This window comes from Lathyrus oleraceus, chromosome 3 (assembly GCF_024323335.1).
Source record: "Lathyrus oleraceus cultivar Zhongwan6 chromosome 3, CAAS_Psat_ZW6_1.0, whole genome shotgun sequence".
NCBI classification, from domain to species: Eukaryota; Viridiplantae; Streptophyta; class Magnoliopsida; order Fabales; family Fabaceae; genus Lathyrus; species Lathyrus oleraceus.
Genome location: NC_066581.1, coordinates 522,790,990 through 522,818,663, shown reverse-complemented (window position 1 = coordinate 522,818,663; position 27,674 = coordinate 522,790,990). Strand labels below are relative to the sequence as shown.

At 42.0% G+C, this 27,674-nt stretch overlaps 1 protein-coding gene and 1 pseudogene across 1 annotated transcript; one reads left to right on the top strand and one right to left on the bottom strand.

The window, feature by feature from the left end:
* Positions 1-18,578: 18,578 nt before the first annotated feature.
* On the top strand, positions 18,579-18,678 carry LOC127133882 (uncharacterized; annotated as a pseudogene).
* A 4,120-nt stretch (positions 18,679-22,798) lies between these two features.
* On the bottom strand, positions 22,799-23,521 carry LOC127128626 (histone H3.2). Its single transcript, XM_051057992.1, has one exon. It carries the CDS (start codon positions 23,419-23,421, stop codon positions 23,011-23,013), a length of 411 nt encoding a protein of 136 aa, XP_050913949.1. The 5' UTR covers positions 23,422-23,521; the 3' UTR covers positions 22,799-23,010.
* Positions 23,522-27,674: the final 4,153 nt, after the last annotated feature.

Below are 27,674 nucleotides of genomic sequence, written 5' to 3'. Positions count from 1 at the left end.
GGGACACTTTTGATCGAGATTCTGGTTGAGAGACTTGCTGCTCCGATATGAGGACCGGTCTGAAGCCCGATGTTGTATACAGTTTCTTTGATCCTGAGATTGGTGTGCTGAAGGATATGGTAGCATTGATTACTCCTGACCATGTGGGAATGTTTAGAGAGTCCTACGGTGGTATTCTGAAGACGGTTTTCAGGCTCACTGACTGTGACAGGAGCGCCATCCACACTCTTCTTCAGTTCTATGACCCGGGGCTGAGGTGCTTTGTATTTCCAGACTATCTGTTGGGGCCTTTGATGGAGGATTATGTTAGCATCTTGGGTATTCAGATCCGGGATCAGATTCCTTTCCATGTTACGAGGGTAGATCCAGATGTCCTTGGGATTTCACGTGCTCTTTATTTGAGTCCGGAAATGGTCAAGGAGGGTTTGAAGGAGAAGGGAAAGCTACCTGGGTTTCATTTGAGTTTCTTGGAGGCTAATGCCAAGGAACATGCTGCAATGGGTAACTGGAAGACGGTTTGTGCTCTGATTGCTGTGAGCATTTATGGGATCGTTCTGTTTCCTAACCAGAAGAATTTCGTGGACCATAATGCTATCAGGTTGTTTATGCAGAGAAACCCTATTCCTACTCTGATTGGAGATGTGTACTACTCGGTTCATAACAGGAACGAGAAGCGGCGAGGTGGTCTGATCAGGTGCTGCTCTCAGTTGCTCTTTAGATGGTTCATGGGATATTTGCCTTCCCGAGGTGCCTTTGTTCAGATTGATCCCAGTGTCAAGTGGTCCTTCCGGTTGATGGGTCTGCGGGCTGAAAACATTGCTTGGACTCACAATGGTTTAGCTGGTCGGGACTTCGTATGCAGTTGTGGGAGTTTACCTAATGTGCCTTTAGTGGGAGTTCAGGGTTGCATTAATTACAACCCGATGCTTCTCCGGAGACAGATGGGATTCGCTATGGAGGTTCCTCCTCTCGGGCGAGAGATTCAGGAATCCTTTTACTTTCCGATTGATGGCAACCAGGCCAAGCTGAGGCAAGTGTTAGATGAATGGCGAGATATCCAAAGGAAGGGTAAGGTTCCGTTTGGTAAAGTCAATTGTCAGTATTTTCCACTTTTTGAAGATTGGTTGCGGAAGAGGATTGAGTCTACATTTCTACCGTTTCCTGGAGGTGACTCTGTGTGTCATATGATTGAGGGTCCAAGTTCTTCTGTCAGCATGGAAGAATTCCTTGAGATGAAGAGGGCCAGAGATCAGTTACTTGCAGAGAAAGCTGAATTGGAGAGAAGTGTTGCTCGTTTTCAGGCGTCCAACCAAGAGATCAAGATGAAGATGGAAGATCAAGACAAACGGCATGCCTTGGAGGCCAAGCGCTTTGAGATGGATACAGCCTATTATGGGAAGATCAGTCAGGCCTTAGCGTCGTCCAACCGGGAGCATGATATCACCAAGGAGAAGCTGTTCAGAGCATCGAAGGTGATTGAAGATGAAAAGAGGAGGCAAATCATTGTCCGGGATCAGAGAGATGACAGAGTCAGGGGTCTCATTGCTGAGTGGGAGGCAAAGCTGCAAGTCAAGGAGTCAGAGAATCTAAAGATCATTGCAGAGAGAGATCACTATATGGCAGAGAGAGACCACTACTTCAGGCAGATGAAGATTCATCAGAAGGAAGTTGGGAGACTACAGCAGGAGAACACCGAGCTCAGGTTCGCCGCAGAGTTCGCAAGGATGGAAGGCGAGATGGGGCCACCTGCGGGACCCTCATCCAGTTAGATCTTTCATTTGTGTTGGATTACCGTCAGGCTTGTTGACGGAATTCACTTGTCTGTATTTCTTTCCTATTCTGGAGGATTGTATTTGATTTTATCTGGTTGATGTATGACTATGGCACTGTTTGTGCACTCTTTGGTTATGTGATGGTTATTTTCAGTCAGTGATTAATCTTCAAGCTTTATTTGCTTTGCCGTATGCACTCACACAGGCACACACATGGTTGGGGGTATCATGCTAAATCACATATCTCCGATCTGCACGATAAAATCAAACGCTGAATATCAGAATATTGATGCCGGATTATTATTTGTCTCAGTGATGCCAGGATCGAGAGACAAAGTGTCCTTCATATGAATAGACACTGCATCCATGCATTGATCATAATGACTGTGCTTTATTTTGCAGGTGTTTGTTATTAACGTGCTTGCTTGTGACAGGAATCATTGCTCGCGCTCGAAGGACAGTACCTTTGCACTCAACACGCCCTCACAGATATTACACCCGAAGGAGAAACACTCCCAGACTCATGGAGCTTCCCAGTGCTGATATGCTTGAATTGAAGGAAAAGATGACCGAGCTGATCAATATAATGCAAGGCTTTGCAATTGGTCAGAAGGCTCTGGCGGACAAAGTTGAGAAACTCGAGCGGGTTTCTGCAGCAAACAGTGGGGTCAACCTGGATGGAGTCTCCAACCAGGGGCAGGGATCCAGAGACGGCGGGAAGAGGACAACAGTTGGTCTGGTGAATAATGCTGGTGGTGTTGGTGGCCAACCGGGGCAGAATACGAAAGACAACTTTGTGCCTCCGTTTTATGGTTTTGATGATGATCAGGAAGAGGACAGGGAGGCGGATCAATTCTCGATACAGAATGAGCCCTTCGTGCCTTACAATATTCCTCCACAAAATAAAGAAATCCAGCTGCTGGCTGAGAAAATAAAAGTGCTTGAGAGCTATGCCACTCCTGGGGTGGTACACATGTCCAACATGGGATTGGTGGAGGGAATTGTGATTCCTCAGAAATTCAAAGCGCCGGCGTTTGATAAGTACAACGGAAGTTCTTGCCCGGAAACTCATCTCCAGGCATTTGTTCGCAAGATCTCAGCGTATACCTCAGATCAGAAACTGTGGATGTATTTTTTCCAGGACAGCCTGTCCGGGGGTTCCTTGGAGTGGTATACCAAATTGAAATCGTCTGATGTAAAAAGCTGGCAGGATCTTGGGGATGCGTTCTTTAAGCAATACCAGTTCAATGCAGACATGGCTCCGAGCCGTACCCAGCTGCAGGGTATGTCTCAGAAGCATAATGAGGGCTTTAAAGAGTATGCGCAGAGGTGGAGAGAGCTGGCTGCAAGGGTGCAACCTCCTCTGGTGGACAGGGAGATGTCGGATTTGTTTATGGGGACCCTGCAGGGGCCGTTTGCAGAACGAATGGTGGGGTGTCCTGTTACCAACTTCTCTGATATCGTGGTAGCTGGAGAAAGAATAGAGAGTTGGTTAAAGCTGGGAAAAATTCAGGGTGCGTCTTCTTCTTCTTCAGGGTCGAAAAAGCCGTTTGGTAACAATGGTGGACAGAGGAAGAAAGAGGGAGATACCAGTGCAGTGTACGCTCAACGCGGACCCAGTAGGGATCGTTACTTCCAGCACAATGCTGCAGTAACAATTCCTGCTGAGTCTCATTCAGCACAACCGCAACAACAACAACAGCAGCAACAGCAACAAAGACAACAACCCTTTCAGCAGAGACAACAAAGGGCTGGTTATCAGATCCGAGGCAGAGCGCAGGATCGTCAATTCGATAGGCCTCCGGTGACCTATGCCTTTTTGTTCAAAAAGTTGATGGATTTGGGCCTTGTGCAAACCAGAACTCTGGCACCTCTGAGACCTGATCAAAGGCCGCCCAGTTACAATGAAAATGCTAAGTGCGAATTCCACTCGGGTGCGCCCGGGCATAATGTTGAGGACTGCAAAGCTTTTAAGCACGTAGTCCAGGACCTAGTGGATTCCAAAGCAATCAACTTTGCGCCTTCTCCCAACGTAAATGCAAATCCCATGCCTGCGCATGGTCAGAGGGGAGTAAACGCTATTTCTGTGGAAGATAGAGTGGGGCTGTCTGAGGTCGATCAGTTGAAGACGCCTTTGGCTGAGGTCAAGAGGCAGTTGTTAAGAAATGGGGTTTACCCGGGCTGCGGGTGTGAGTGTGCTGAGTGCACTATTTCTGCAAATGGTTGTGAGCTTCTGAGGAAGCATGTCCAGGGGCTGATGGACGATGGGGAGATTGTGATCGAGAAGTCTGAAGGGAAGAAGGAGGAGGTCTCCACCGTAACCATTTTCTATGACCCGGTTGATTTGTCTAACCTGGTGGAGGAGGCTCCAGTTACCATCACGGTACCTGGGCCGATCCCTTATGACAAAGATGATGCCGTGCCATGGCATTATGGCGGGGAAGTTTACTGTAATGGGGAGAGGATGGAGGAGCAGATTGCTAGTGAAACCACCGTGCTAAAGGTGGATAATGCCGGTCCCAGCGGTTTCACTCGCAGCGGTAGGTTGTTTGCTCCCGACGCTTTGAGGAGGGGAGAGGAAGAAAAAGAAAAAAAAGAAAAGGCCGAGGCTTTAGCCAGGGCGAAAGGGAAGGCTGTGGCAGAGAATGGAAATACTCCTGTGATGACACCGGCGCCTGCGGGGTCGGATAACAATCTTGATGATGAAGCTGAAGAGTTTCTAAGGATAATTAAGAAGTCGGAGTACAAGTTGGTGGATCACTTGCAGCAAACTCCGTCCAAAATTTCAATTCTTTCATTGTTGTTGAGCTCAGAGGGGCATAGGGAGGCCTTATTGAAAATTCTGAAGAAGGCGTATGTTCCTCAAGAAATCACAATTAACCAACTGGAGACCGTGGTATCTAATGTTCATGCCAGCCATGGGCTGGGTTTCACGGATATGGATCTGACAGTGGACGGCAGGAATCATAACCGGGCTTTGCACATCGCAATGGAATGTAAAGGAGCCGTGCTTTCGCATGTGCTGGTTGATACCGGCTCCTCTTTGAATGTGTTGCCTAAGAAAGCCCTAGCGAAGCTAAACTGTGATGGGCTGATTTTGACCCCGACTGATTTGATAGTGCGTGCTTTTGATGGGTCAAAACGGGCCGTGTTTGGAGAGGTGGAGTTACCAGTAAAGATTGGCCCGGAGGTGTTTAAGTCAACCTTCTATGTTATGGACATCCAACCAGCTTACAGTTGCTTGTTGGGTCGCCCATGGATTCATGCTGCGGGAGCAGTTACGTCGACTTTACACCAGAAGCTCAAGTATATCTGGGAGGGCCAGGTCGTTACTGTTTGCGGAGAGGAGGACATCTTTGTCAGCCACCTGTCTTCGTTTAAGTATGTGGAGATGGATGGAGAGATATGGGAAACGCCTAGTCAGGCATTTGAAACCGTCAAGGTGGAGAATGCTCTGTTTGCTAAGCAAGAAGAGGAGAAACCATCCATCGCTTCGTACAAGCAGGCTGCTGAGGTAGTTAAAAGTGGAGAGGCTCCAGGCTGGGGCAGAATGATGGAAGTCCCTGAGAAGAAGGACCGGTTTGGGGTCGGATATAAGCCGAGCCGAGGCTTGGGACGAAGAAGAGGGGGTCGTACGTCTGTAACTTTCACGAGTGCCGGAATGCTGGATCCGGACCACATCTGCATGATGGGTGAAGATATTGACAGCGACTGTGACATGGACCGATGGATAACGTCGTGCGAACCAGGGATGGAAATCCACAACTGGAAGGCCGAAGAAATCATCCGGGTCACTCTCCTCGAAGAGTAATATTTTTCTTGTTTCTTTCTTATTTGCATGCAAACCTTACGTGTTGCCCGACACGTAATGGTTCATTGTAAGGGCCACCTCATGTCATAATTTGCAAAATTCTGCATCATTAATAAAAGGATGTTTTTCAGTCAAAAGCGGTGTTCCCTGTTTTTCATTTATTTTTGCAGTTTAAAAAAATAAAAACAAATAAAAATGGCAATGTTTTCATTTTTCCTTTTTTTAAATTTCTCACACCGGTTCTAAAGCAATGCATGAATCAACATTCATGCAGATGCGATTCCTCTCCGGATCTCATTGATAACAATCCTGTTACACCCTTGTACGACTTCGACAATCCGATCTATCTTGCTGAAGAAGAAGACGAAGAAGATTGTGAACTGCCAGGGGAATTAGCCAGGTTGTTAAAACAAGAGGAGAAGGTCATTCAGCCGCATGAGGAACAGATTGAGGTTGTAAATCTGGGTACCGACGAGGTCAAAAGAGAGGTGAAAATCGGGGCTGCTTTGGAGGAAAGTGTTAAGGGCAGATTGGTGGTGCTATTGAAAGAGTATGTCGATATCTTTGCCTGGTCTTATCAAGATATGCCAGGGTTGGATACCGATATCGTTGTGCACAAGCTACCGTTGAGAACAGATTGTCCTCCAGTGAAGCAGAAGTTGCGCAGAACTCGACCTGATATGGCAATGAAGATTAAGGAAGAAGTGCAGAAGCAGTGGGATGCTGGTTTCCTTGCTGTCACTAACTATCCGCCATGGGTTGCGAACATCGTGCCAGTCCCGAAGAAAGATGGGAAAGTGAGAATGTGTGTGGACTACCGGGATCTGAACAGAGCTAGTCCGAAAGATGATTTTCCACTACCTCACATTGACGTGTTGGTAGATAATACAGCTCAATTCTCGGTATTTTCCTTCATGGATGGCTTTTCTGGCTATAATCAAATCAAAATGTCGCCAGATGATATGGAGAAAACAACGTTCATTACACCGTGGGGCACCTTTTGTTACAAGGTGATGCCATTTGGTCTCAAGAATGCCGGTGCTACTTATCAGAGAGCCATGGTGACTTTGTTTCATGATATGATTCATCATGAAATTGAATGCTATGTTGATGACATGATAGCGAAGTCCCAGACAGAAGAGAGGCATTTGGTTGATCTGGCCAAGTTGTTCGACCGGCTGAGACAATTCAGACTGAGGTTGAATCCGAACAAGTGCACATTCGGAGTGCGGTCCGGTAAATTGCTGGGGTTTATTGTAAGTGAGAAAGGAATCGAGGTTGATCCTGCAAAAGTAAAAGCAATAAAAGAAATGCCTGAACCGAGGACAGAGAAGGAGGTTCGTGGTTTCTTAGGTAGATTGAACTACATTTCGCGGTTCATATCTCACTTAACAGCCACGTGTGAACCGATTTTCAAGTTGTTAAGAAAAGACCAGACGGTCAGGTGGAATGATGATTGCCAAGCGGCATTTGAAAAGATAAAAGAATATTTGCAGGAGCCTCCGATTCTGATGCCTCCTGTGGAGGGAAGACCATTAATTCTGTACCTGACAGTCCTCGAGGGGTCTATGGGGTGTGTATTGGGGCAGCATGACGAGTCTGGTCGAAAAGAGCATGCCATATACTACCTTAGCAAAAAGTTTACCGACTGTGAAACAAGATATTCACTGCTCGAGAAAACTTGCTGTGCTTTGGTCTGGGCTGCTCGCCGACTGAGGCAGTACATGTTGGTTCATACCACTTTATTGATTTCCAAGATGGATCCGATCAAGTACATTTTTGAGAGGCCAGCATTGACCGGACGGGTTGCGAGGTGGCAAATGATTTTGACAGAATATGATATTCAGTATACCTCTCAGAAGGCGATTAAGGGGAGCGTATTGTCTGATTACCTCGCTCAGCAACCCATTGATGATTATCAACCGATGAAGTTTGAATTCCCTGATGAGGACATCATGTTTCTCAAATCGAAAGATTGCGAGGAACCAATCCCGGAGGAGGGGCCTGACCCTGAATCCGAATGGATTTTGATGTTTGATGGGGCCGTTAACGTGAATGGAAGCGGTGTTGGTGCTGTTTTGGTTACGCCGAAAGGATCTCATATTCCTTTTGCTGCCCGGCTAACATTTGAGTGCACCAACAACGTAGCTGAATACGAAGCTTGCATATTGGGTATCGAAGAGGCGATTGATTTGAGAATCAAGAACCTTGTGGTATATGGAGATTCAGCTCTGGTGATAAATCAGGTTAACGGAAAATGGTATACGCATCAATCTCATTTGGTTCCGTATCGAGATTATACGAGGAGATTGTTGACGTTTTTCACCAAGGTGAAGATGCATCATGTGCCCAGAGAGGAGAATCCTTTGGCAGATGCTTTGGCTACTCTGGCTGCCTTGATTAAGGTGCAGAGGTGGAATCAGATCCCCAGTGTTGAAGTGGGACGTCTGGATAGACCGGCTTATGTGTTTGCTGTTGATACAGCACCTGATGATGAGAAGTCGTGGTATTATGATATCAAACGCTATCTTGAGACGCAAGAATATCCTGAGGGGGCGTCAAAGAAAGATCGAAAGACTCTGCGGAGGTTAGCCATGGTGTTCTACCTGAATAAGGATGGGGTTTTGTACAAGAGGAATTTTGATTGGGTCTTGCTCAGATGTGTTGATGATGCAGAAGCGAGCCAATTGATGAAAGAGGTTCATGAAGGGTCGTTCGGTACCCATGCCAGTGGGAATGCAATGGTAAAGAAGCTGCTAAGGGCAGGTTATTATTGGATGACGATGGAGGCCCAATGTTTCAATTACGTGCGGAAGTGTCATAAATGCCAGATTTATGCTGACAAGGTGCACGTGCCTCCAAATCCGTTGAGTTTAATGTCATCTCCATGGCCGTTTGCTATGTGGGGCATTGATATGATTGGGAAGATAGAACCTACGGCTTCGAATGGGCACAGGTTCATATTAGTGGCTATTGATTACTTCACCAAGTGGGTAGAAGCAGCCTCTTATACGAACGTGACAAAGCAGGTCGTTGCCAGATTTCTCAAGAGAGACATCATTTGCAGATATGGGGTTCCCGAGAGAATCATTACAGATAATGGTTCTAATTTGAATAATAAGATGATGGCAGAGCTGTGCCGGGAATTCAAGATTGAGCATCACAATTCTTCTCCCTATCGTCCGAAGATGAATGGGGCGGTTGAGGCAGCCAACAAGAACATAAAGAAGATTGTGCAGAAAATGGTGGTAACCTACAAAGACTGGCATGAGATGTTGCCGTTTGCCTTGCATGGGTACAGAACGTCGGTACGCACATCTACTGGGGCGACTCCTTTCTCGTTGGTATATGGGATGGAGGCTGTGTTACCCGTGGAGGTTCAGATTCCCTCTTTGAGAGTCCTGATGGACGTGAAATTGCAAGAGGCTGAATGGGTAAGGACCCGATATGAAGAGTTGAGCCTGATTGAGGAAAAGAGGCTAGCAGCCATCTGTCATGGGCAATTGTACCAGCAAAGGATGAAGCGTGCTTTTGACAAGAAAGTACGACCTCGGGTATATCACGTGGGTGATATGGTGCTGAAAAGGATCCTTCCTCCTCAAAACGATCGAAGGGGCAAATGGACACCGAATTATGAAGGTCCGTTCGTGGTTAAGAAGGTTTTCTCTGGTGGAGCCTTGTTGTTAACGACCATGGATGGCGAGGATTTTCCATCCCCTGTGAATGCGGACGCAGTTAAAAAATACTTCGTATAAATTGACCCGCTGGACGAAAAGAACAAAATAGTCCAGGCAAAAATGGGCATCCCGGCGAACCAAAAAACAGAAAGAAAGGTTCGGGCAAAAATTAGGGATAAAAAGAAAAATGTACACCCGGCAAGTCGAAAACCTGGAAAGGCGACTTGGGCAAGAAAGGGTATCCCGGTGGACTGAAAACCCGAAAGGGCGGTCCAGGCAAAAGAGGGATTGAAACGAACAACTGCGTCCAGCATGATCGTTTGCGCTTTGGTTAAAGCATCATGGATAATACCCGGTAGGGATCAATCAGAATCGTCTTGTTCAGAAGGCAGAAAGCACGGAGAGTCTGAGGACATATGGGGTGTAACCGAGTTGGAACTCGATGAGATTACGGGTTTCACATTGCCATTAGGATAGATTTTTCCTTTTGAGCGCAATTACCTCTTTTCAGGAATTGCTTCCGTTGTATTGCTCATTTGAGCCACACTTTTCCAATCAATAAAATGCATATTCAGTCAAATAATTTCGTTTTTGTTTTTCATTACCGCTTTGATTGCAAAAACATCCAGATATTTTTGGTAAAGAATCCTGCAAAACATACAGGTTTCCTTCCAATGCATGTTTATAAGATTGAACGCTTGAAATCTTATTTGGAAGGTTGAGTGATCCAAGTGTTGAAATCTTGACACGCCTGGGGCACGGTTTTATCTGACGATCTGTTTTGCAGGAACTGTTAGGTACTTTTCACTCACTTGCAGGTTGTGATGTGGAAGCTTTGACAAGAGAGATCCCCAGAGAGTTCGCTCAGGAACGAATGTATGAAGAACGACGAAGTGACGTTGCGGTGTTCGACGATCCTTGATGATAATCAAGAAGACTCTTCAAAATCGGAAGACTTGAAAGTATGCAGTTCCCCGCAGAGTTCGATCAGGGAAGAAGGAGGAACGGTGGAGAGACGACGAGAGACGTCCGACGACCATTGAAATTAATCAAGAAGACTCTTCAAAGTCAGAAAATTGAAATTTCTGTATAATTCCCAGGAGTACGTTCTCGTCGAGCACGAAGCGGCTTGAAATACAAGATGATGGAGCAGAAAAGGTCCGGATGAGTCCGGGAATTCTTATTTCCCAGCTAAGTCCCCAAGCAGAATCGTAGGACTAGCTCCCCAGCCGAGTCAGTGTGGTTATACCTGGCAGGTTTATAATGGTGTTTCCTCAGCAGTCAGGTCTGAAGGTTGCTACCCCCGAGTGGAGCGGGTCTTTTCCAAAGAAATATATCTCCAGCAGTGTTCATCTTACCGGAGGATTGAACAAATTCCCGTGGCGGACGGGTTTCTGCATCCCCAGCTGAGCCGATTCTACCTATGGATTGCATGGGTAATCCCCAGCGGAGTAGCAGTCGTTTCTCCTAGCATGGTCTGGATGGTCATCCCCGGTAGGTTGAAGATTGCTCATTTCCTCAGCGGGAGTATCGGTGAGGGTTCCCAAAGCAGAGTTGGGACGTGTATCCCCAGCAAGACAAAGAGATTGTGGTATCCCCACAGAGCGCGATGATGGTTCTTCTGCCCCAGCAGGTCCTCGAGAGGGTTGGGTGCAAAGGAGGTATTCCCCAGCAAGGGTGGCATTCTCCCAGCAGCAGTACTATTCCCCGGCAGGGTGGAAATCGGAGCAGTGACGAGAGCCTCAGCAGAGAGTCTCGTGTCCCCCAGAGGATTCCCCAGAGGGGGATATTTCTTTTTATGCATTCATCATGAAAAAATAGCATGGCATATTGCATAAAAAATGAATAATCGCGTAGCATTTCCATGTTTATGGAGCATTACGCAGAAAAATCAATCATGCATCATTGCAAGCATAAGCTAGTCCCAAACCGTGGTTACCGTTTGAGGGGTGGTTTTGCTGAAAGATAAAGGTGTTATTCTGAGGAGTCTAGCATCAGAACGTCAGATCAGCAATGTTCCCCAGTAGTGCGATATTGGAGGAAATGTTTCCGTCGGGCGGAGAGGGAAATAAAATCAGAGGACATTACGCGATTAGCAGTTTTCCGGAGTTCAGACCGAGGCGGTATCCAGACCGAAGTGGAGTTCAGGCCCAGTTTCCGATTCTCAGATCGAAAAAGTTTCCGACGATCAGGTTGATGTACTTGTGGCGTTCAGGCCCAGTTTCCGATTCTCAGATCGAAGAAGTTTCCGACGATCAGGTTGATGTACTTGTGGTATTCAGGCCAGTTTTCCGGAGTTCAGACCGAAGTGGCGATCAGGCCAATTTCCCGGAGTTCAGACCGAGGCGGTATCCAGACCGAAGTGGCGATCAGGCCAATTTCCCGGAGTTCAGACCGAGGCGGTATCCAGACCGAAGTGGCGATCAGGCCAATTTCCCGGATTTCAGACCGAAGTGGTTTTCGGACCAGGTAGAAGAAGAGAAAATTTTCGGGGTTCAAGAAAAGCAAAAAAAGAATGAGAATCCCGAGTGGATGTGGTGTTCAGACCCTGGTTATCCCTGCGTTACCATTTATTTTGGCATCCAGGTCGTCGGTTTTTCGAGTTTTTCTTCGCCGATGCTGACAGGCGTTGTTAATTATTATCCCATCAGAGTGCAAATTGTTCGTCTGTTCTTAGTATTCAATCACTCTTCATCCTGATCATCCGAAAGCCGAGGCTATTTCGTATCGACAGGTTCACAGTGGATTGAATAGGGGCAGCTGTAACACCTCAAAATTTGCCCTCCTCTCTTGGGACTAGCATTAACATATTTGCATTTCATTTTAAGACATTAGGCATTTCATATTGCATAACATGTGGTTACATAGTGCAAGCTATCTTCCCAAGTCTTGATCAGAAGATGAGGAAGTCAGAAAATGCAAGCCTAGGGTTGTACTGATTGATCATGGGCCATCTGAGGATTGAGCTGTGAATTAGGGTTTTGTGACTCCCAAGGGTATTGGTCTTCATGTTGATTGAATCGATACATCATCATCACCATGGTTGGATGTCATCAGGAGATTGAAGAAGATTCCTTGAGATTAGGGTTTTGACCACTGGTCAACCCTAATCAGTTGTATTGGGCCAATCAGGGTTTAATCAGGAGATGGTGTTTGAGATGGAGATGAGGATCATTTTGTGATTATATGGTGATTATTGAGGCTAGGGTGTCACCCTTGAGCCATTTCAGTTGGAGATTGGGGCTTAAATTGATCAATGCATTGCCAAATTCATCTATCAGATGCAAAGTCAACTGTGGTCAACTGTGCTTGATCTGATGGATGTGGAGGTGGAAATGAGTTGGATACACTTCATTCATGTTGGAACAAGTGATATTTGACATCTCAAAGCTTAAGAATGAAGAAAATCAAGTCAGGACAAAAACTGCCAAAAATAGCAACTGACTTGTAATAGAAGTTTCCAAAAGTGGAAAGTTTTGACCTCAAAAACAGAAGTCCAAGGAAGCTTCAAATGAAAAATTGTTCAACATGACAGATGTAGATCTTGTTCTCACCTTTCCAAAAAGTCCAAGAACTTGAAAATCCAATGTACGGTTTGCAAAATATGGCTCAGTGAATTTCAGAAAAGATCCGTAATCAGGAGGCCATAACTACCACATACTTTGTCCAAATTGCAAGTTCTTTATATGCACAAACTCCATTTGACATGTACTTTGAGGGTGCATCATTGGAATTTCCCAAAAATGGCCCAGGCAAAAAGTCACTTTTCAACTGGACAGCTGAATTGGACCAGGGGCAAAATTGTCCAAATGTCAAAATATTGGGAATTTTTGAATGGGACTTTTTCCAACACCTCAGGAATGGCATTTTAAGTGTGTTTGAATATTCATTTCATGGTTAATGCACATGGTTTGAGTTTTGGCATGAAGAATGAAATGGCTAAAAATGGATACTTTACATACACATAGTGAAAATGAGATTTAAGCAACCAATTGCAATGGGAATTGTTTCTACACTTCACATATGGTGTTTTGGACATGTTGGAACCAATTTTGAGCTGGCATGTGCTGTCATTGTGAATTGGCTATTTTGCCCTCATTTGCAAAAATTACATTATCACTAATTATGCCAAATTGGTTAATTACATGATTAGTGATCAATTAAGCACACATATATATTCTAAATCCTTGCCTAATCATAACAGAAAAACACAATTACCAAGAACAGATCTAGAAACCTCTCATTCTCTCCATTTTGCTCAAGAACACACCAATCTTCAATCACAAAATTCTTCATCGATTCTACACCAAATCACGAAATTCCTTCTTCATTCAACTCCAATCCTCTTATTCTTCATCTGTTTGTGGCATTTGGATTGCAAAGAACACTGTACCGCGACTGTTCCAAAACACATCAACAATGGCAAATCTGAATTATGGACGATAGGAGCGGAATCGATTGAAACGGAGCGTGGAATTCATCTTCCTGAAGGTTGTTGCATCGCTGTTTTGAGATCCTAAGCCTTGAAAAGTCGCGCACCATTGCTGCACTTCCAGGTAAATCGAAAATTCAACGTTCACCATTGGCTTAATAAGTATATGCGTTTGAAAGGCCTTGGATTGTAGAGCATCATGATGTAATCAGTTTTGCAAATGGTTAACCATAGCTCACGAAATCTAGGTTTGAAGTTTTGTGACAAAACCCTAAGTGAGTCGATTCGTTCGATTTAGGAGCTTTTAGCCAAAAATAAGTTGATATTCGTGATCCTTAGGCTTAGACGGTTCTAACGGTTATTTGTTTGCTCGTTTTGGTGATGATTTGAGAAACTCGTGTTCTTGGATGTTCTTGAATTTTCTGGACTGAAGAAGATGATATTCATGTGTTTGATCTTGTTTTTCATTCAAATTTTGAAACTCATGTTTCCCTCCCCCGCCATAATTAATTATGAATCTGCCATTACTAATTCTAATTAATTTGTTTAATTATTAAAAAATTCATATGACCTTTAAAAAATCGTAAAAAATAGTAAAAAAATCCAAAAAATATGGAAATTTTTTCTATAGCTTCCTTGGTGAGTGTAGGTTTTTTTTGACCTATTGGTCAAAGTTGTGCTTGGGGAATATTTTATTTGACCTAGGGTTTTCCGATGTATGTCCATTTTTGATACATTTTTGCAATTTGATCATGAAATACTCATATCATAAAATAAATTCTTGAAAATTTTTGTGGTGGTTCTTGACTCTTTGAGGATTATTTATATATAAATTTCATGAATTTTGGATACCTGGTTAGAGAGCAGCAAATTCTGGAACTTAGGTGTGACAATTTGTGTCACACCTCATTATGTCAACTTGCAGGATTTTTTTGAGTGACCTATACATGTTAGAATTGAATGAAATTTTGCATGATGATTGGTTGGCATGTCGTGATGTTGTATGAATTTTTGTAGAATTTTTCACTGCATTTTCTATTTGATCATGATTTTTCATTTCTGGAGATCATTTGTGCAAGCTCATATGACATAGGTTGGTAGAATGATTGGGAAATGCTCACATTGTATTGTATGGCCATGAAATTTGATATGCATGAACTAGACACATTTTAGGACCTCCTTGTTTTGGTCTCATCCATTTCTTTTTTGTTTTCAATGAGATATGAATTTTTGAAGTGGATGTATGCATTGATGGTATGAATTGAAGCATGAAATGGTGTCTGTTTTTGTTGATTTTCATTGACATGGTTCCATTTGCCCAATGGAGCTCAAATTTGACATGGTAGACCTTGATTGACCCCTGTTTAGGTGTATTTAATTTGAGAATTTTTGGATGTGTTTTGGTATGGATTTGAATGCAATAATTCTGTTTGTATGTTTGGTGCTTCATTTGAACCAATATGGATTGTTTTGTGCATAACATGAGCTTGGTGGATGATATAAACATGAGACCAATGATGTTTGCTTGTGTTTGATGTTAATTTGATGTTGGTTAATGAATACCTTGCTGTTTTAACTTTTTTCTTGCTTTTGGACCCTAGGCTTGGCCTAGTGGTCTAGTTGCTAATATTTGCTTGATTTTTCAGGATCAAAAAAGCAATGTACATGGAGAATGATCCAAATCCAATTTTGATTGATGTTGTGGATGTTTGTACACTAACATAACATTGTTTTGTAGGTGTTGGAGCTTGGGCTTAAGCCTTGGGCTTGTTTTGTGTTGTATTGTTTAAGCTGTTTAACTATTTGCTTTACAGTTTGTCTGATTGAGTACTGACTGAGGTTGATTGTTTCCAGGTACTTTAGTTGCTCAGTTCCTTGTGAACTATTGCTTTGCTTTGCTTTGCTTAAGCAACTTGCATAGAGGTATAACCTTCTTACTTCATGTAGTCTGGAGACCCGGCTGTTACCGGGCCGGGCAAATTGTCTGAAGTCCTCCTTAAGAGGCAATGATTGTGTATGTTTATTTTTCAAGCCCAAGCAGGAAAAGTCCTTCAAGTAAGGCAATTGGTGGAAGGTAGGGACAAGCAACCTGTCCCCCACTATTCAGTGAGTCTTCTCCTTGCTCCCATTACATGGTTGTAGCAGTGAGATCAAAAGCCCAAGATCCTGTGCAGTGCACATTGAGTCAGAGTCATCGAGTATAGAAGGGTTCCCCTATTCTGGACCCATGCTCATTTGTCAGCTCTCCCTGGTTAGGGATAAGAGCTGTGAGGTCTCATCCTCACTTCATCCTTTCATCTGCTTCACCTTAGCCTCGTAATGGCAAGGTTAAGAGCAAACGCAGCCCGTACAGACGACTTGCTTAGGCAGTCAAACCTGATTGATTGAGCCCCCTTGTTTGGCTATAGTGCGTGATATGTGGATATCTGATTGACATGTTTGTTTGAGATGCCTGTTCTCATTTAATGCTGATATATGATTGTATGCTTGTGTGCTAGCTTCTTCCCTGGTTAGGTTAGTTTGCTTATGCAAGTAGGATAGAAAACCGAACTTAGGGTTAACGATGCATGACAACATTAGGCTCGAGTCTCAGCTCCCTAGTTGTGTGTCTTTCCCCGGTTTCTGGTTAGCAATTCAGTCCCGTTCAGGGGAACTACATCGCCCTGATCCTCGTTCCAGACGAGGTATGTAGGCAGGTGGTCGTGCGAGACCACTCCGGGCAACCTTTTTCTTTTTTGCGTGTGTTTACATGTTATCTGATTATGTGTTTGGTTCGGATGCCGACGTAAGTCCAGGGATTGGCTGTCGGACTCCACGTTTGCCCTTTTTAGTGCGTTTTGGGTTCGGATGCTGACGTAAGCCCAGAATTGGCAGTCGGGCTCCACGTTTGCCCTTTTGAGTGTGTTTTGGTTCGGATGCCGACATAATTCCATCCAGTGGTTGTCGGGCTCCATGTTTGCCACTCTTGCTTGTTTGTGTTGTTTTGTGTTGTTTGGCGTGCGTAAGCCGAACTACAGTGGCTCTGATTCTTGTTCCAGACAAGATATGTAGGCCTAAGGTGCGACGCCTTATCGAGCCCGTTTCTCTTAACCCCACCTGCGTTCCCCGTGTGTGTGTGTGATGTTTAGCAACCTTTTCTTTATTCTAGGACGTGGATCCCGTCGAGTACGACGGACGTGAGGGGTGCTAATACCTTCCCCTTGCGTAACCGACTCCCGAACCTTTTCTCTCTGGTCGCGAGACCATGTCTTTCCAGGTTTCTCTGAGCGTTTCCTTTCCCTATCTTGGGATAAATAACGTTTAGTGGCGGCTCTGTGTGTTTTTATTTTTAGGCTCGCCGGTTGATTTTTCGCAGGATGCGACACCAGTATAATGGGTGTAATATCATCTTCTCTAATGTCCATAATTGTAAAATCAGTGGGAATGTAGAATTGACCTATGCGTACGGGAACGTTTTCAAGGATTCCTACAGGATATTTGATGGAACGATCTGCTAGTTGCACAGACATTTTGGTTGGTCTTAATTCTCCCATTTCCAGTTTCTTACATATGGATAAAGGCATAACGCTAATTCCGGCTCCTAAATCGCATAGGGCTTTGTCGATGACAAATTTTCCTATGTGACAGGGTATAGAGAAACTACCTGGATCCTTGAGTTTAGGGGGCATGTTTTGGATTATAGCGCTACATTCGGCAGGGAGTGTAACGGTTTCGCTATCCTCAAGTTTCCTCTTATTAGAAAGGATTTCTTTTAAGAATTTAGCATATGAGGGCATCTGCGTAATAGCTTCGGTGAACGGGATTGTAACGTTTAATTGTTTAAGGAGATCAACAAATTTTCTAAATTGGCCCGCATCTTTGGTTTTAACAAGCCTTTGAGGGTAAGGTATAGGTGGTTTGTAAGGTGGTGGAGGTACATAAGGTTCCTTCTTTTCTAGGGTTTCCTTATTACTCTCTTCCTTTTCCTAGGTTCACTTTCCTCAGTTGGTTTCTTAGGGTTTTGGTTTTCTATCCTTGGATCAGACGGTCCTTCCACTTCCGTTCCACTTCTTAATATAATTGCATGAGCGTGGCTTCTCGGGTTAGGTTGGGGCTGTCCAGGGAATGTACCAGTTGGGGCAGCAGTAGGTGCTTGTTGTTGAGCTACTTGTGATATTTGTGTTTCCAGCATTTTGTTATGGGTAGCCAAGGCATCTACTTTGCTTGCTAGTTGTTTAAGTTGTTCGCCAGTGTGTACATTCTGGTTTAAGAAATCTTTATTGGTTTGTTGTTGGGAAGCTATAAAGTTTTCCATCATGATTTCCAAGTTGGATTTCCTAGGGGCGTTATTGTTAGGCATGGATGGGTTCGGTTTCTGATATCCCGGAGGTATAGCTGGGGCTTGATTTGGAGACTGTCCAGGTGCGTACAAAGCGTTATTGCTCTTATATGAAAAGTTTGGATGGTTCTTCCAATTTGAGTTATAGGTGTTCGAATAGGGGCTTCCTTGAGCATAGTTTACTTGTTCTGCTTGAATTCCTGTCAAGAGTTGACAGTCCGTAGGAGTGTGGCCTTGGATCCCACAGACCTCGCAATTCTGAGTTATAGCAACCACGGCGGCTGGGGGTGATACGTTTAAACTTTCAATTTTCTGGACCAAAGCATCCACTTTTGCGTTAACGTGATCAAGGTTACTTATCTCGTACATGCTAGTTTTCGTTTGAGGTTTTTCCACCGTTGTTCGTTCGGTTCCCCACTGATAGTGGTTTTGGGCCATGCTCTCGATAAGCTGGTAAGCATCAGCATAAGGTTTGTTCATTAATGTACCACCTGCAGCGACGTCTATTGTTAACCTTGTGTTGTATAAGAGACCATTATAAAATGTGTGAATTACTAACCAGTCTTCCAAACCATGGTGTGGGCAAAGTCTCATCATGTCTTTGTATCTTTCCCATGCTTCGAAAAGAGACTCGTTGTCTTTCTGTTTAAATCCGTTTATCTGGGCTCTTAACATAGCTGTTTTGCTTGGCGGAAAGTATCGGGCAAGAAAAACTTTCTTCAACTCGTTCCATGTGGTGACTGAGTTGGAAGGGAGAGATTGAAGCCATCTTCTAGCGCTATCTCTTAATGAAAAAGGAAAAAGACGAAGTCGAATTGCCTCTGAAGTGACACCATTAGCTTTAACAGTATCAGCGTATTGAACAAATACGGATAAATGAAGGTTTGGATCCTCGGTAGGATTTCCAGAGAATTGGTTCTGTTGCACCGCCTGCAACAGCGAAGGTTTAAGTTCGAAGTTGTTTGCTTCGATTGCGGGCGGAGCAATACTTGAATGCGGCTCATCTTGCGATGGAGCGGCGTAATCTCTAAGAGCACGAGCTGGTTCTGCCATCTCGGTTATCGAAGGAAAAAGGTTTTTGAAATCAGGAAGTTCTATAGGAGGGAGATTGTTTGCAGCACGATATTCCCGAATTCGTCGTAAGACTCGGAGATATAGTTCGATATCGTTGATTCGTAAATAGAGCGGTTCGCCTTGTGAGCGAGTGCGTGGCATACAAATCAACGAAAGAAAGAATAGAAGAAAAGAGAAACCTTAGTCTCTACAGCGTAACGGAAGAGTTACGATATCGATTAAATAGAAGTCCCCGGCAACGGCGCCAAAAACTTGATCGCTCGACTTTATGAGTCGAATTTGGGGTACAAACTGCAAGTGCACAGTTCTATCGCGTAGTTTTAAAAGATATCGATCCCACAGGGACTTATGAATCGATATACCGTTATCTAAGGTTACTACGTAAAGCTAAGGTGAATAATGGTTGATTGTTTGGGGGCGAAGCTAAAAACTAAACTAAGATCTAGATTAAATATTAATAAAGCGGATATCGGTATGTAGTTCGTCGTAATTAGGGAATCAATTCTTTGTCGGTTTCTTGGTTTTAAAATAAATCGTTTCAGTTAACTTTATTGATTAAAGGTTTTATCTCAAACTCTCGCTCTGTTGAATAAACCATGATTTTATGTTAATGTATCTGTCACTTATAATTAAGTCAAAAACCACTTTTTGAAAGCAATAAAGTTGCAGAAACTCTTTTTAAGAAAACACTGACCGTTTTAAACACCCTTATCTCAAACTCTCGCTCTGTTGACTTAGGTTATACAATTAAACTCGAATGCTTAACTCTCGTCCTCACATTCAATCTTTAAGAATACTTTTTGGAAAAGGTCAGAATTTAATTAACTCTAAAACTTGCTCTCGCCCTGATCTAGAATTAATGCCTAATTTACACTGTCCAGTTAAAACCTCAAACTCTCGCTCTATTGATTTTAACTTCTTTATGTCTTTTACTTTTGTAAAAAATCTTGTTATTAAACCTGTAAATTGAGACCGTAAAAAGATTGATTTTAATTTTAAGTTTAATTAGACCGACTTAGTCTTGATCCCTTATTCCGCTTACTTTACATACCGATATCTAGGCGAATTAGCCAGACATGCTAAACAAACAAAAATACATATCATGCATAAACAGACTCATCCCAGACAGATAATATAAATAATTAATAAAACAAAGCATTAAATAATGATTAAAGAACCTGAATGCGTTAAACAATAGTCTTGAACACTCCACCACAAGCCGGTAGGATTTGTTCTCGGATTCTTCAATTAAACAATAACTTAAACCAAGGAAAAATAAAAAAAACTAGATTCTAACGTAAGGTTAGATCCGGTAAAAGTTGCACAATAGTTTCCGGTGTAGAAACTATTGTGCGAAAAGAATTAATTGAATGCTAGAAAAGAAAATAGAATTGCAAAAAGGTAAAACAATAAAAATTCTGCAAAGTAATACTATAAAAATATAAGCCTAAACGGCTGGAAGAAAAAAATGAGAGAACGGCAAAAGGCGTGGAAAATCTCCGAACCCAGAGCTTTCCCAATTAGCTGCTATTTATACTGTTACTTGTGTAACGACTTTCCAAGGGTTTCCGTATGCGCGGTCTTTTCGTTCCGAGGGTCAAGCGTGGAAATAGCTTTCAACGTGGTCAGTTGAGTTCCTAGTGTCAAAAATATAGGGGAATGGTGTGACGTGCGTCACACCATGTGTGACGCTCGTCACAGGAGTGTGCTTAGTGTGACGCTCGTCACAACCTTTGTGACGCCCGTCACAGGTACAACGTGCGCTTTCTTTGGGCTGGGCTTGGTCTTTGTTATTTGTTTCCTTTTTATTCCTTTTTACACCTCCTTTTCTTCCCTTTTTCACTTTTGCTTCAAAATGGATACCTGACATAAATAGAAAGGAAATACCGCATAATATCTGATAAAATGAGATAAATTAAAGTAAATGATAATATAATCTAATTGAATTAAGTCCTAAAATGTGATATAATTTCATGTTATCAACTAAGAAAATCATAAGTTAACATGGTATCAGAAGTATATGGCATCAATGATTACCATATGTTCCTCATCTACATGTGTCCTTTCATCATTGGGTCTGTTGATTTCATGCTTATCTATTTCTTCGTGGTAAACACTACTACTCTGGTCACTCTATCATTTTTCGTCAATTTTTCTCTCTCTTCGTTGATCTCTCTCTTTACTCCATCAATCTTCACACACAAAAAAAAAACATCCTGAAAATCATCCACGTCTATTCTTTAATATTCTAAGAAATCATCAAGAAATCTTTAATTACCCAGAACTTACGCTCATTCTTGAAATCTTTGATTACCCAAAAATTTACCTTCATCAAGATTCCCAGAAAGTTCATTTCTTCAACCACGTTCTTGAAACCTAGCCAGCCATTTCCAAACCTTCAATTCATTTTCTAGAAAACCTTCATATATTCAACGATTTACCCCTAGATATTCATACCTTCAATCTTCTATCTCTGTTTTTTCTCCAATTTTTGGTATCATTCAAACCTTAATTCAACCAACTCATCAAACCCCTCTTATTTTCTCTCTCAAATCATGGCTACCATTAACGATGATTATGATTCTCCTCCTCCCTCTTCTAATAAAAAAAATCAACCAAACAAAAACACCACGGATACCAACATGAACAACAATTCCAATTCCACTAACCACCATCATATCACACAACACAATTACCAAACCGACATGTTAGATCTATTTTTCATGCATCCATCTGATAATCCAAGTCAAGTTATTTTCATTCCATCATTGAACAACAACAATTATCATTCTTGGTCAAGATCAATTAAAGTTGCTCTTCAATCTAATAACAAATTAGGGTTCATCGATGGAACCCCAATTCGGCCTATTACTTCGTATAGTATTGTTATCGCTGTAATACAATGGTAATGTCTTGGATCACCAATTTTATAGATCGTGATATTGTTAAGAGCATTATATGGATATATTTGCTTATGAAATTTGGCAAGACCCCCATGATCGGTCTCATCAAGGTCACGTCTTTCGTATATATGATTTACAAAAAGATATTTATTCTATGAAGCAATGTGATCTTCCCATCACAAAAAATTTCACAGCTCTTAAGAAATTATGGCAAGACTTGGACAACTTTTGCCTTATTCCTACATGTAGCTGCCATCCTCAATGTACTTGTTCCCTACTTCCTAAAATCAGAAACTATTTCAACAATGGTCATGTTATTAGGTTCTTATTTTTTAACAAGCAATATGCTCTTGTTAGATCTAAGCTAATCTATATTATGCTTCTTTTAGGAATGTCACCCAGTTTATTTTGATCAGCTTTTTAAGAGTATGCTTATGCTGAGTAGTTTCATGCTTGATTAACTATAGCTCTCCTTTCTTCGTCAATTGTCCATATTTATTCAAACTTGAAACCTATGTCTTTCTTGTAGTTAGAGTACATATAACCATTGTTAGTATAGAAACTAAGAAAAACAGGTGATCATTAAATTAAGGATTCTACCCAATTGCCCATACGTATCCATCTAACATGGCAAACGACTTCTCTTTCAATCAAGCGAATAATTGATAACAAAATGTTAAGCTAAAAATTTGCAAAAATAGTTGTCAAAATGAAAAACAAATAGACTATGTTTTAAAAACCATTATCTATCATTTTGAATACTTCTTTCAAAAAAAAAATCAATTTTCTCAACTAAATTTAAAAGTAAATGTAAAAACCTAAACAAATTAGCTTTTTTAATCAAAGAACCCAAATCTGCCAGATTTTACATTTCAGAAGTAAGATTCAATTTCTGAACAACATATAGTAGATTGAAGCAATGTTACAACCGAGAATAATAAATTGGTATTATAACAGAAGAACCAAACACTAACAGAGTCCAAAGCAACGCATAAGAATAAAGATTCATGATGAAAGATTCATCTAAGCTCTCTCGCCTCTGATTCTGCGAGCAAGTTGAATATCCTTAGGCATGATAGTAACTCTCTTTGCATGAATGGCGCAAAGGTTAGTATCTTCAAACAAACCAACCAGATAAGCTTCAGCTGCTTCTTGAAGTGCAGAAACGGCACTGCTTTGGAATCTGAGATCTGTTTTGAAATCCTGAGCGATTTCTCTAACCAATCTTTGGAACGGGAGCTTCCTGATGAGAAGCTCGGTGCTCTTCTGATACTTCCTGATCTCTCTCAAAGCAACTGTTCCTGGACGGAATCTGTGTGGCTTCTTCACTCCTCCGGTCGCCGGAGCAGATTTCCGAGCGGCTTTGGTCGCGAGTTGTTTCCTTGGGGCTTTGCCTCCGGTGGATTTGCGAGCAGTTTGTTTGGTACGAGCCATTTCGATCGGAAAGAAAAAGGAGAGAAAGTGAAAATTAGAAGGGAATTTGAGATGCGTTGATTGAGGATAAAAATGTTTGGGAGTATATATAGGAAGAAGAACGATAAGGGAAAAGCGGGAACAATGGAAATTTTGATATTATGAGATTGGAAGACCGTGACCGTTGATGGGAGTCGATATCGACGGTTGTGGATCTCTAATGAGATGGGTATGGGGATTGCAATCCGTGGCACGTGAAAGTAACCAATAGCGTTACAATGTGTGATATTCATATTCAAGTTACATCTGTTAATTTTGTTATTCTCATCTTTTTAATATGGATATCACATTGTAGAAAATACATATCATTTTACTTTTTTAATTTAATAAAAGTTAATGTATTTTAATGGTTTTTTTACCGAGATAACCCAGTTTTTCAAAAAAAAATTCAAAATATCCCTGGTTTCAAAAAAAATCCCAAAATACCTCACTTTTAGGAGGAGTCTCCAATTGAATTGACGACTCCTCTTAAAACTTGAATGGAGGCGCCAATTGGATTGGCTAGGGCAGGTGTCCTAGCCAACCCAATTGGCGCTTATGTGTAGGTTTTAAGAGGAGTCGCCAATTCAATTGGCGGCTCCCTCATAAAAGTCTCAAATGACAAAACCTTCAACATGAAAGTTGTACATCTTTTCAAGATAATGAATTTGGACATAAATTTTGCATCATTTGGATTTTTTATGAGAAATTTATGGGCACTTGAAGTTGGACTTCTGATTTTTTCAACTGTTATCTGACCTATAATATTTTGTATTATCACATGTGTTTCTTTTAGAATTATGAAATTTTGTCCAACATAACAAGTGAAGTAGACATCTCAAACTTTCCAATTCACTTGGTCCCACCTCAAAAGAATAAAAAATGAGTGAGTTAGGTCCTTGGGAAGTTTACCCAAAATTAGGATTTCAGTCAAAATGACCTATAATGTTTTGAAATGAATGATGAGCTTCCAAGTTTCAAATGGATTTTTGATGAACATGAAAGTTGTTCATATGGCGACTCTTCTTAAAACTTAAATGGAGGCGCCAATTGGATTGGCTAGGGCAGGTGCCCTAGCCAATCCAATTGGCGCCTATGTGTAGGTTTTAAGAGGAGTCGCCAATTCAATTGGCGACTCCCTCATAAAATGCCATTTTTGTCTTATAAATAGATGCGTTGTGTGACCAATTGTTCCACAGCTCATATAATCATTTGGCTATCATGTTTGGTGTTCGTCGCCGATACGGTAAGGTGATTTATGCGAGAGACAAACCTCAAATGCTGATGCTGTTTTGGAACATCACCACGTTCGATCAACTGAAGAGGGAGTTGGTTCGATGGTTAGATGGGAAAATACCAGAAGGGGAAAAAATCAAAAGTATTGAGAGACTTGACAATATCTTTGGTTTGGTGCGAATGAAGACTGATAAGGATGCTAGGGAAATGATGTTCGGTCGATATGACATTAATTTGATTGTTGTAATCAGTTAGAATTATTTATGTTTTCAGATGTTTTGTACTAATGTTTGTTGTGAAACTCGTTGTAACAAGAACTTAATGATATATAATGATTGAATGTTACAGAAATACAATGTTACAAAAAGCTTAAGATCTATATGATGCTTTTTGATTGGGACAGTTGTTTTTGTTGTGTCTTGGTTGACGACAGATACTACATAATCTTATTATTTTATCTGTGGAATCCATCTTTGTTCTGATACGTGTGCTGTTTGGCCTTCCTTTCTTCTTTCTACGCATCTCTTCATTGTGCCAAACAATATCTCCTTCATATGGAGGCCAGTAATCCTCCATTAGTAGTGCTGAGAAGCTTTGAGTATATACATTCATGATGGTGTTGGCCTTGTACACATCAGATAAATGGTTGTAAGCGTCTTGACGAGTATAAGCGCATGCTGCAATGACATGGGAGCAAGGTATGCCGAAGGCCTGAAACTTTCCATAATCGCACTAACTTCTGTTTAGTCTAACAGCGTAGGCTAAATTTGGTCCCCCCTTGTTGTTGCCCATTGTTTCCTGGACGCTAAAATTTTGTCTATGACGGTCAAAGACTGTTACAGCGTGTGTGGTAGCTTTGATGCTTTCCTCTTTCATGACCTTCATGCAACACTCATTGAATACTTGTCCGGGCATTAACACTGCACTCCATCTTTCACCTCTGGTTGCGAACATAGAAGCCAACCTATAATAGGTTGATCTTACCAAGGCGGTTATCGGCAGATTTCGAATTCCTTTGAAAACCCCGTTCATGCATTCCACGATGTTTGTTGTCATGTGACCCCATCGACAACCACCGTCAAATGCTCTTGTCCACTGCTCTACTGGTATGTTATTTATCCATCTCTCTGCATCTTCATTAGATAGTCTAATTTCATCACGATAATATTGAAATGACGGTTGAGTTAAAGCATACCCAGCATTCACCACCTTCTTGCGAAGATTCTTATCTTTTATAGCACGCATGAAGTTTTGTGCAATGTGTCTGATACATTAGATATGTGTAGAAGGAGGATCATGCCATCCGTTGTCATGGTTGTTGTAGGCACTCTCAATGGCAGCATGTCTATCAGAAATCAAACATAGATTGGCTTGTGGAGCCACATGCGTTATGAGATGTCGAAGAAAGAAACCCCATCCACCATCTGTTTCACCTTTAACAAGAGCAAAGGCAATGGGAAAGACATTGTTGTTACCGTCTTGTGCAACCGCCATGAGCAAAGTACCCTTGTATTTTCCGTATAACCAAGTGTCATCAATTTGAATAATAGGTTTGTAGAATGCGAAACCTTTGATGCACGGGTCAAATGCCCAAAAGAGACGGTGAAATATTCTATTACCTGTAGCACAGGTTCCGTCTGGCATCATTGCTGGCACTGTCTCCATAATTGCCACAGTTCCTGGGACATATGTTTTTAGTGCCCATAAAAACTGTGGCAATTCCTTGAATGAATCCTCCCAATTGTCGAAAACCTATTCAACAGCCTTTGTCCTCGCAATCCATGCTTTTTTGTAAGATGGAGTACAATTATATGTTGTTCTCATATGGGATATAATTATACTTACCTTCACTGATGGGTCTTTATTTACCAATGGCAGAATGTCTTGACATATTAAAGTCGTGCTCAGTTTACGGTGATCTTGTTCAACGTTAGTTGCAACGCAACTGTGTGGTGGGTTTATTGAAGCGATCTCCCAAGATTCATTTTTCTTCTTGTAAGATGCAGCCAAACGAAACTTACAAAGCATGTTACGACATTCGATAACATACCTTCTAGAATCAGTGCGTTTCACTGTAAAGTCAGCAAAGTTATTCATGTGGAATTTTTTTATTGCCAAAACACATTCTTCTTTGGTACGAAACATGTCTCCCACCTTTAATTCGCCTTCTGATCTCGGATACGGATTATAGAAGACACTGTTGGATGTTTCATCGTTGTGAAGATCCATATTTGTCATATGTTAAGGCGGATTGTAGACATGACTAGGAGGTATTGGTGGTGGTTAATCATCATCTTCATCGTCGTTGTTCAGCATGTGATCAACCTGTATCTCGGTCTCCTCTTCTTCTTCATCAACAACGTCGACTTCTACTTCTGCTTCTGGGTTGAGTTCATCTGACCATTGTGCATCATCTTCACCAACTTCATCCTGATCGGTTAGTTGAGATTGTTGAGATGGTATACATGGTTGTAGAGTAATGTACAACTCGATACAGTTGTTGCCTGAATGTTCATGACTAACAAACATGTATTCGACATCTTCATCGTCTCGTACCTTAATGGGGAAAAACTTGCATTGACCATTCTCAAAAAATATTGGATTTTGATATGTGATCTTTGACACAATACCCGATCCTATAAAGGATTGTATTCTTTTTTTCAAATGCAAAAAGGTTGCATTTCTCTTGATCGTGATTCTAATGGTATCAGTGTTTCGAAAACAAAAACCATGAAGCTCAGACTCAAAAGTTTCACTGTTGCAGTGAACGTTGACACTGTATAATGATGAAGATGACATTGTGGAGATGAAAACTATTTTCTTACTGTAGATGAATGTGAGTGAAGTGTCTTGGATGTTGATAATAAGACACTTAAATAGATGGTATCAGTGTCTCACATGCTAGCTAGTTCTGAGATATGATGTGTCGGACATGCAAGCTAGTCTGAGATGACGTGTCAGACATGTAAGATAGTCTGAGATGATGTGTCAGTCGTGCA